The following is an 11,538-nucleotide window of genomic DNA, read 5'->3' as shown; positions in this document are numbered from 1 at the left end:
ACAATAATGCCAGAAACTTAATCATATAGCAATTAGTTGACTGATCACGTTTACTTCAGTGGTTACTGATAACAAGTAACACACACACACACACACACACACACACACACACACACACACACACACACACACACACAAAGTAATGTTCCACCGGAAATATCGAGTGTCTGGTCTGGTATATAGGTGATCATATAACATACTTTAAACCTTTATTATAAAACCTACACCAACATCAATTGAAAGTCAATTCTTTACATTTCTTATAACATGTAAAGGAAATAAACAAACCAGCGAAATTTTGAGCGAGAGACTTTGATGGTTTGGTCATTTGATATATTGTAACAGTCCAATGAGAAATGTTGTACACACGGTTGAAATCCCAGGACTATAGTCATGGAAAATACTATACCAATATCTGGTTTATGATTGGTCATGACATCCCAGGAGTATAGTCATGGAAAATATGGAAAATACTCTGCAAATATATGGTTTTAGAGTGTTCATATAACATACTTTAAACCTATAAAACCCACATCAATTACATCAAATAAATTCTACAACATATTTTTCCGATATAAAACATATATAACTCAGGTCATGAAACATACTATGTAGACTGGGTTGTACAACATATGCTTAATTACTATTTAACAAATACAGAATTGTTTATGCAATGGTCATGAGAGCTATTCTCATCTGTTATGTAAATTCTAACAGGTAAATTCCTTTTACTACTCAATGACTTTCATAGATCCATTTTTCTTTGGCTATATGTATATCAATTTTTCTCTCTCAGAAAACCAGGATTAATAATTGTTAATGTAATCTCTAACAGTTCCATAAACAACAATGAAAAACAAATATAAAAACAAACAACTGTTTGTTTGACATTCATTTAATATACAATTTACCTCAACTAGTATAATCAAAGAAAAAAAGGCACTTCTTGAGCAATGTTTATGACATCAATAGCAAGAAAAGAGAACCACTTACATAACACACACGATAAGTGTTATATGCCTCTATTTCATGACAATGCTTAAAGTAAATTGAAATTACTCGAATGTTCTATAGTCTATCTACATTGTTCTTTGTCATTAAAAACAATAACACTAACAGGAAATAACTTCTATGTTCTGAGTTACTCTTTTTTCAAAAAAGAAATCCACACTTTCCAGTTATACCACTAAGTTATACATCAATGATTATTGTACAATACTGCAGTTTAAAGTAACTGGAACAAACACTCATATAAGACTCTGGTTTGTCCCTTACCAGACATAAAGTTGTCATTTCATATCAACACAATTCAGTATTTCTGTACAAGATATGTATATGTGGTGGTTTGTTCCTATTCATTATATCTATACTGTATATCTGTACTATATATGTGTATCTGTGTCATTTTTTGACACCCAATTTGCTGACTGATATTACACATGGTTAGCAATGTGAAATCAAATCAAGTATTGTCTATATAGTATAGATATAAGCTATGAACTATTTTGCTCTGTCCTGTGTACATCCTGTATGAATCCTGTGATTGAATATCGCTTTATTTCAATATTTCCTAAGTGATATGGATCCCACTGCCTCGACAAAATTGTAAATGTTTCTGCTAATTATTCTGATCTGAATACATGACTATGTAACACTCGTTACATTCGTATTTAGGATGTCGTTATAAAGCATCCATAATTAACCGTAATAGTTCACTAGTCCTTTACATGTTGAAGTGTATCTAGCATTTCAATGGATTATTGTCACGCCTAGTATCGGTGGTGTATAAGAATTACTGCTCTTTCAAAAGTGTTTATTCCAATAGACTAGTTCAATTGATAGCTGCATAACACATACAGTCTCTGGGAAATAATTATCATGATATGTGTTTTGATGGATATAAAAATATCTTGAATTTGCCTGCTGTACAGACATGTTTTGACCATGAACCTATAACAATAAAAAAGAGAGAAGCATTAAAAAAGACTAGTGACAAGTACTTTAATATATGAACATGTGATATCACAAACGGATCAAAACGTGCTGTATGTAGCATTCTGTCGAAATGGTATCCAACATTTCTTTACCTTTAAAAAAGTTGTTTTTGATCATTATACCAAAACATTTACATAACTGATTACCTTTGACTGTATACACAGCACATTATCAATACAATTTTTCAATTCGCTGTTTTTGTATCTCTAGGCGTAAGATGGGAAACTATATGCTTACCACGACTAATGACTTTTCTTGTAGACGTTGATCAAGTCAAGCAAGTCATTTCTGCCGATTGTTTTCAGTATCATCTGAAGGAAATCCAAATTGTTTGCTGAAATCATTGCCCTATCCTGCAGTGATTTTAATATTTGCGCAGGGCCGTCCAATTTTTCCAATGCACCTCGAGGAATTGCCTTATCTTTGAGTATTAGCCTTATTTTCTTCACATCTTTCTCCAAAAGACTATCCTCAATGTCCATGTAGAGAATAGCCAGGGGATCGATTTGCGGGAATTCTCTTTCTCTGAAAATATGATTGACAACAGTGTGTGCAATTAATATTGTTCAAGATTCCAAACCGTCACTTTCATTATATAATAACACATTATAGCAAGGGTAATATCACAATTTATTGCCCAACCGAGGGATTATATACTACTGAAAGAGAAAACTAGCCAGAGAAAGAAGGAAAAACGTGTTATATCACCACAAAATCTGACAATTGATCAGTATTGCACAAATATGAGTTTATATAACTAAAAAATAATTAATCAATCAGCTAATCATTCATTCGAATAATCACTGAATCAATCGATCGATCGATCGATCGATCGATCAATAAATTACATGCCTGCTGGTCCCTGTGCTTTAAAATGGACTTTCTTGAACAAAGGTAGAGTGGCTGTACGATTTTGATATGTATTTGCAGATAAGAAATCTAAGGTCAAAGATCAATGCTAAGAGGACGTGTGTTCGTATATATGTGTAATATAGATCACAGCCTGATCAGAAGACGGGTAGGTACAAGCTTCAGGTCGGGACATGTCGAGACAGAGTGAACTCTTCTGGGTCAGATTAGGTCCCTTAAGGCTAGATCTCCGAAGTTAAATTTGGCCAGTAATAAGTTTCTTTACTCACCTACGGTCTTCATGTGTCGTCGTATGTACAGCTGCAAGATAATGATATGAAAAAAGGAAGGGTAGGATATTCATTCGCCCGGTTAAATGCCCGACATGTGAACTTGTACTTGCAGGCCTCTATACATCTACCATTGAACTGTTAAATTATTTTGAAACTCATATGCTCAAGGAGTGTTACATAATATGCATCGTTTTGGAACAAGTAAATGACATCCTGAAAATACCTGTACATATATAAATGTACCTATATTACCTATACTTTACAATAGAAGACTGAAACATTATAATATAGATTACTAATAATAATATGTAGATGGGGAGTACAAGTATGTAAATACCTAACTGTAAAATATGTCATTGTTTTGTTAAACATTTACTTTTTTTGTCTTCAACTTTGTGTTTATAAAATGTCTTTTTCTAGTGGCCAACCAGGCAAAATGTGCGTTTTTTCCTAAATAAAGAAAGGGCAAGCATGGTCATTAATGGTTGTTATCCTTTCATTAACACCTACTTGTAGAATACCATATCCTCAAATCTTCTTCCTTGAAAGGAATATTACTTCTGCTACAGATCACACGCCCTTTCCTGAGAGGACCATCATCACTTGTATCGATGGCAGCGCATGTATCATCAATGTCGTCGACACCTGGTATCAATTTACCTGGTTCATGATGCTCACAAGGACACTTCAGAGAGGCACGATAAGATAAACCAGGACAATAGGTTTTAATCAATGCTGACAATTCTGCTTCTACCGTTTCCCTGACGTCTGTCACCATCTCAGGGTTTAGCTCTGTGATATGTCTTCCTCCCAGTGACATAACTCTCATTTCAATATCTGAACCATTTTTACACAAAGTGACTTGGACAATTCTTTCGTTGTTTATTGGTACACGGGAGCGGTGTTTCACCAACACTGGGTTCTGTTGCCATTTCCTGGAGCATCTCACGATCAATTTGTAATACAACCCCTCAGGTAAGAAATTACCAGGGAAGTGGAAGTAGATAGGGCAACAGGCTATACTATCTGTAGGACAGATGATGTCGTCTTTCTCGTCTTTACCTCTTGTGAGAAGGGATGGCAGATAATAGACATTCGACTGAGGACGAGCACGTGTTGAGCAAGGTATATAACACAGGATGTCAAACTTTTCCATTATTTTCAGGAGAATTTCCTTGTCGTGTATACGATCTTTCTCGTTCAGAATGTGATCCAGTAGACTCTCACATAAGCGCCCTTCATCAGACAATTCCTCAACCCTTTTGTGAAGTCTGGTTGATAAACTTGACCATGGTAGCTTTTGGGTAATAACCAGCTTGAATAGGTTGACTAACCATCCGACATCTAGGATAACCGTATCCTTAAGCTCTGGCTCAGAAACATAATGTACGATCTCGCCCACACTGTGGAAAAATTCCAAGGCCTTGTCTACATCTTCTCGTTTCAGATTTATTCTGTCTCCTATTGTGTACACCTCACGTAGCTTTAATACCTGCTTTTTCATCTTTCTGAATGTGAGTTCAAGGTGAATCCACTTGACAGGTACTTCACCAAGGAAGAAATATTCCTCGGCCATCGATTTAATCCGTTGACGGAGTTTTTCGATCTGCGGATCGGACGGTGTGTCTCCCTCTCTCGATTTGTTGTCAACGGCAATCATGTCATCACGCCTAAGATGCACACTGGCAGCTACACAGTGTTTACGTATGTAGTCGTAGATGTCGTTTAGTCGTTCCTCTGCCAAGCGTTCTCTATTACGACTCTGAAAAATTACAATTAGGGTCTACGTATTACAATTTTGTGACATTTAATCAAAATACTTCCGTCAATTTAATTTCATTGCAAAGAAAATAAATCAATTGCATGCGTTTTTAGGACAACTAAACTGAGGCATAGTGAAATGTTTTTGTGCATATGAATATATATATATATATATATATATATATATATATATATATATATATATATATATATATATATATATATATATATATATATATATATGTGTGTGTGTGTGTGTGTGTGTGTGTGTGTTTGTTTGTTTGAAAAACTTAAATTAAATCATTGCCAGACCAATTGTATTGATATTTGGTAAGGACTTTACTTGGGGAGTGTAGATGAATATTATTCAAATGAAATAGATGAGAGCAGTGGAATGCAACTTATGCGCAAAAAGGTGATATTTCATCTCATCAAATAGTTTAAATGCAATAATTTATTTTACACGCAGTCAACAATATAATAGACATTTGTTTTTAGTCAATGCAATGTGTGCATGTTGTAGAATCCCTGGTTGCAGTTTTAGGATATTTTATCTCGGTAAAAGATTCTTGTAAACTAAAAATCTACAAACTGTGTAGCCAACCGACCTCAGGAAGTAGATCTTTCTTTGTTCCAACTATGATAACTGGTGGCGCTGTAACAGTATGACTTGCTGCCTGTGCTCCTCTTGACGGAGAATCACCAGGTGTTGCATGGGCATGAATAGAATTCATCCAGAAGGAGAGAAAATCTGAAAATGCATGAAAACTACGTTCTAGGCATAACTGTTTTAGCTGTCTGACTAATCATTTTATTTATCCATTAATCAGTTTAGCTGTTCACGCATGTCAGAATACACCGATAACACACGCACACACAAAAAACAAAAAAAAACAAAACAAAAACAACAAATAAACAAACATACAAACAAACAAACAAGACACAGACAGACATACAGACAGACAGACAGACAGACAGACAGACAGACAGACAGACAGACAGGGACACATACGCATACAGAGACGTTAATATTGCATTACTAGTATTAAGAAAGCGCCCCAATCACACAGTTGGAAATATATCACTATCTGTAATGTTCACATTTGATATTATAAACTGATTTACATGTATATTTTGATAACCAACCTTTGACCATCCATTCATCTCTCCATGGTCCTTCAGCTTTACTTGATAGGATATCATCCAGGGATTTTGTGAGATCCGTTACAAGTATGTAGATGACTCGACTTGTCAGGAATACCTGTGGAGTAAAAAGTCGAATCGTATTGTGAATAATAACAACGGTTTTCCGATTAATATAATTTCATAAATATTTGCAATGGATCAATATCCGCGGATTTCTTGCATTTGTTGATTGTTACTTCTCGTGGTGTAAGATCAGTATCCAGTCAAATGCGTAAATCATTAATGACCTCGAGTATGTGCACACATAGAGGAAAAATAATGCATTCGACCATAGCCTTGTAATGTAATACTATAACATGTTACCACTTTAACGTGAAACAGACATATATGACATCCACTGACATCATTGCCGTGATGTTGACATGAATCATGTATGAGTACAACGAGTCTGTGATCAATCAGCTGCAATATATTAACGAGTACCTAAAAGTACTGTAAATAACAAAAAAACCCACGTTTTTATTCTATAACAATGTTTTGATCAATAAGTCGTTTGCCTTAGGATTTGTTACTTGATCTTCAACACACCATTATCAAGATGTCAATAATGATTGTGATGAAGATATAAATAGAAATACCTGATGAGTTGTATAGTATAACATCTGTCCTGCAGAATCCCATAAACTGAAGTATAGGTCAGGTTTATCAACGTCTTTGACCTCGCGTAGACGTCTTTGTATGCGTTCACTAAATCTATATTCAGTGTTGTCATATAGGGAATGGTCGTCATCATCATCATCATCATCCGTCTTCAAGTCATCAATAATGTCTATATGTTTACTAGATGTTGTAGGTTTGGCAGGTGTTTTCTGCCATTCTTGTTTCTTCATTCCAAACAAAAGTGTGTCTTCCATCAAGTTTCTTGTTTCATCGATTGAACGTTCTCCTCGGCATTGATCTGTCTTCGATTCTTTGTAAAAAAAAACAACCCAAAAAGTATGAAGATTTTTAAATGTTTGAAAAGGGTTTAGTGTTAAAATATGCATAATTTTGTGGTCAAAATTTAACACATATATACATTCTTGCTGTTTTCCTGTCAATACCATAATTCCTATCAATTTTTGTACTGTGAAACGTTTTTAACAATGATAATAAAAGTGTCGTACTTAAAAGAAATGTTGTCTGATGACGACTGGATTTATTGAAAAAAAAAATAATGTCCTGAAAAAATAGAATCGGTAACCAACAGTACTGCAGAATTTGTCACATATGGATATTGTTCAATAACTATTGTAGTCAATGGGCCAGAGAGGGTTACCATAACGTGTACCCTCCCGAAATCTCCGACATCTGTATTTTCGTTCATAGGAGAGTGTTGAACAAGAAAGAGAAACCCACAACCACTTCTGGTTCACGAACTCTAAGATTTAGTCTTGGCGTGTGTATGCGTGGCATTTAATTTCTCGTTTCCCTCCTTAAACAACGTTTCATACCTGATTTGCAACATAAATTATTCAGCATTAAGTAGATAACCTTATCACATTTTAAGTTTCTCTATCAATTGTTCCAATCAAAATTAATACCCGTTGCTACCTAATTTAATACAGTTATAAGACACGAAACTATTATATATGCTATAGCTAGTTTCCATAGATGTCTTAAAGACTATATTTTCACTACATATTACATTGAAAGAATGTATTAATGTAAGAGACACATCAACAGAGTTGATTTCAGGAGCGACAGTTATTGCAAAACACATCTTGAAACAGAGAACATCAGAATTTTGTCACCAACATTTGAATATTCATATTGCCAAACTCTGAATAAAATAAAAGTATTTCAAATTCTCCGTCCCTGTGTATACTAGAGGGACCAATTTATACCCCAAGTCCGAGATATACGTATACTTTATCGTACTTCTTTACACTTACTCCAATTACTTTGCATGCCATTCTTTCATCTTTAAAAAACGAATTGCATGACCATACGTGAATAACGTGTCACTTTAAGGACATTGTTATGATCAGAAATGTTTATCAGCTTGGCAGATCAAATAACTTGCAAAGGTTGTAACACACAAGAGTTCAAATATTTTAGCATTGAGCTTTCGGCCTGTCTTGGTCGACAAACATCATGAGAATGACAAATGTATTACTGAGTACTAAGTTGGGATATGATCAGCCGATTGGAGATATCACTTAATCACTGAACATCAACAATCTGCTGATCATACCGCCACATAGTGGTCAAAATAATGTAACTATGGAATTGGGCATTCTGATGAGGATCGTCATCCAAGACAGATCGAAAGCTCAATGCTATACACTTTGAACTGTTTGTGCCTTATAACCTTCGTAAAACAATATTTGTTATATTATGATGACATAACCTAACAACATCGGTTTGAAAAAACAATGTTCTTGAAATCGAATAAAATTAAATATTGTCATCACTGCCATTTCACATTGTATTGATGTTAATATTTATGTTCGTCCATTAACCTGAGTTTTTCGCCAAGTTGTCCACAATGTGATTAAGTTAGAGACACGTCGACATATGTTACCTCGGATTAACTGCATCAATTATCTAAGTGATAGTTGTTATTACAAATCCTTGTAATCTTTTAGCTAATATTGAGATTATGGTATAGAAACGAATCAGACTACACACCTTTTATAACCCAATCTGTTATGTCAATTTCATAAACATCAGCTCCATCTGTACTGAAATGTTCACCCTCAAAAACCTCTTTTAAAAGGCTTCTCTTCGTCGATGTCTTTCCAGCACCAAAAGCTCCAACTAGCATAATTCGACCTCGATACAATTTTTTCTTCGTGTTTGGAAATTCAGCTACACGTTGAAGGTCCTTTTTATTGTAGATAAAAGCGTTGCTCAGGAATCTAAGATTGCAGTATAACGATTTTGCCTATTTGCATATCTTTAAAAATTCTTGGTTACGCATAATCGATCTATAATTTGATTATATTTTTTGCATGATTACCTGACAGTGAAAATGTGCTAACTTTAATAATATGTAATCATGACAAACAGGGTCAAAGCGTGATTTATACGAATACCTACTAGTTGATGGTAATTTTGGTATGAATAAATAAGCTGTACATACAAATAATCCCAAACTACCACAGAACTTTATTGTTATTAGTATTTTATATAAACTGATAGATTCAATCCCTTTGTATTATTTTTTGGAAAATTAATAAAACTAATTAGTATCTGATATACGGTTTTTATATTTTTCTTGACCATAATGATTCTTTACTACTGATATATCATCATTTTACTCACGTGTTTGGTATTTTCGGTCTGAAAAAGAAAGACACACAGACTGAGTGAGATATAAGCTTCTTATTTAAATAAACAGCAAAGTGAGCGACATATACAGATTATAACGGGAATCATCAAAACTAATCAATATTTTAAAGAGTGCTAATTGATTGACTGAAACAAATCCAAATTTGTTTCGCCAGGTTTTAGTCACATTAAAAATCTTGTTGTGCATATGATATACTTTTGCCAAATGTTTTATTCTCAAACAGTAATTTGCATTATACATATATCAGCATTTCGTCTGAACTTACCTCCCAGGTACTTTCCACCTTAAATGGGCAAACCAATCATAAAGATAAACGAACAGACAGATACATCGAGAGAAACAGCGAGAGACGTACAGAGAGACATATGGAGAAGAGACAGAAAGACGCATAATCAAATATCTGTAGCCACAAACAGTACTTACTGATTGATATGTTAATTTTATGTTAATATTAATACTATAGTTCCCGCTGTACCCTGTTCACGAGGATATGACTCATTTTTAGTTTATAGAAAAATGGAATGTATTTCATAGACATATAATATAAATATTTTCATGTTTAATAATATCAACATATCCATCATATTTATTGCATAACTAATAGACCGTACAAAGGAAAATAATAGCAACATTTAACACGTGGTATCAGTTTTAAACTAAGGATTTCATTTTTTCCAAATTGGTTACATCAATCGTTTACATACATACATACATACATACATACATACATACACACACACATACACACATACATACATACATACATACATACATACATACATACATACATACATACATACATACATACATACATACACACACATACACACATATATACATACATACATACATACATACATACATACATACATACATACATACATAAACTAGAAAGGCGTAATCAAAGTATGAACATTGTGTTCCTCTAAAACCCAAATCTCAAAGTTTATAAAGTATCAATATCAACTCTTAGCATACAAAGTGAAATATAATAATTTTGATATATAACATAAAGTGGATATTTTTGGAATGAAATATTATATGAAATATTCTAATAGCATGATATTAAGTAAGATATCAACCCACCATCGTATTTAGTGTATTATCAATAATCTGAGAAATTAAATGAGGATTGAAAAGAAGAATTGAAATTCCCACATAATATTGTGATAACAAATTTGCTTGAATGAAATGTCTTCATCATCTGCGAAAGGGTCATCTTAACTTATGTCTTGTTATAAATTAGAGTTTTAATATATTTGATGACTATATACTCTACTGATAACAAATATACACTTTCTTTACTTACAGGGAAATACTGAATACAAATTTAAATCATATGTAGTGTTCTCTACACTATGACAATTTTGAGTCCACAAATATGAAATATTGATAATACAAAATTAGAATACACTTTGATATTTATATGTAAACTTACAAACTGGATACAACCAATGAATGGTACACCATGCATCACAAGGATGAGAGAGAGAGAGAGAGAGAGAGAGAGAGAGAGAGAGAGAGAGAGAGAGAGAGAGAGAGAGAGAGAGAGAGAGAGAGAGAGGGAGAGAGAGAGAGGGAGAGAGAGAGAGAACATACTAAAGGATGACTGTAAATATCTTGCTGTAAGAGAACAATGTGACTGTCATTTATTAGTATGTATAGAAAGTATATTGCTACTCGTTGATATTATTAGAACTTTATACATTAGAGAGAACATGTAATAGAGGCGTTTTGAAATAAGAAATTTTATTTGGATTATTCATCTTAAATAATTAAAAGTACTATGTACGCGTCCTCTCTGTTTATCGTATCACAAATGTACGATATAAACAGGAATTGGAATTTACAACATGACAACAGGGTATACTAGAAAGGCGTAATTAAAGTATGATCATTTTGTTCCTTTAAAACCCAACTCTCAAAGTTTGTAAATTATTGATATCAAGTCTTAGCATACAAAATAAAATATAATAATGTTGATATAGAACGTAAAAGGGATATTCTTGGAATAAACTAGTATATGAAATATTCTAATAACATGATATTAAGTAATATGTCAACCCATCATCGTATATAGTGTATAATCAATAATCGGAGACATTAAATGAGAATTGAAAACAAGAATAGAAATTCCCACATAATATTGTGATAACA

General features: G+C 33.5%; 1 protein-coding gene across 2 annotated transcripts; it reads right to left on the bottom strand.

Annotated features, from left to right (window-relative positions):
* Positions 1–201: 201 nt before the first annotated feature.
* LOC144432534 (putative serine/threonine-protein kinase pats1) lies at positions 202–10,856 on the bottom strand. Of its 2 annotated transcripts, XM_078120763.1 has the most exons (11): positions 10,820–10,856; positions 9,647–9,664; positions 9,354–9,371; positions 8,718–8,913; positions 6,683–7,014; positions 6,045–6,159; positions 5,507–5,649; positions 3,648–4,899; positions 3,135–3,165; positions 2,233–2,520; positions 202–1,950 (listed from the first exon to the last, which is right to left on the bottom strand). In XM_078120763.1, the coding sequence occupies exons 1-10, from the start codon at positions 10,853–10,855 to the stop codon at positions 2,238–2,240; spliced, it is 2,424 nt and encodes an 807-aa protein (XP_077976889.1). In that variant the 5' UTR covers position 10,856; the 3' UTR covers positions 202–1,950; positions 2,233–2,237. The 2 variants fall into 2 exon arrangements, with proteins under 2 accessions (XP_077976889.1, XP_077976887.1); XM_078120761.1 differs by lacking the exon at positions 10,820–10,856 and having other exon boundaries at positions 8,718–8,947; positions 9,647–10,088.
* Between the last annotated feature and the right edge of the window lie 682 nt (positions 10,857–11,538).

Source organism: Glandiceps talaboti, chromosome 3 (assembly GCF_964340395.1).
Source record: "Glandiceps talaboti chromosome 3, keGlaTala1.1, whole genome shotgun sequence".
NCBI lineage: Eukaryota > Metazoa > Hemichordata > Enteropneusta > Spengelidae > Glandiceps > Glandiceps talaboti.
The sequence above is the reverse complement of the archived record's forward strand: the minus strand, read 5'-3'. Positions and strand labels throughout refer to the sequence as shown.

What these genes read in the sequence shown, in the direction of transcription:
- LOC144432534 (XM_078120761.1), bottom strand. Translation starts at nt 9,771, where the DNA reads ATGCGTCTTTCTGTCTCTTCTCCATATGTCTCTCTGTACGTCTCTCGC. An exon ending in AACAGATTGGGTTATAAAAG is followed by an intron (nt 7,015 to 8,717) that starts GTGTGTAGTCTG and finishes TTTTTTACAAAG; the next exon opens with AATCGAAGACAGATCAATGC. An exon ending in TATACTATACAACTCATCAG is followed by an intron (nt 6,160 to 6,682) that starts GTATTTCTATTT and finishes TTTACTCCACAG; the next exon opens with GTATTCCTGACAAGTCGAGT.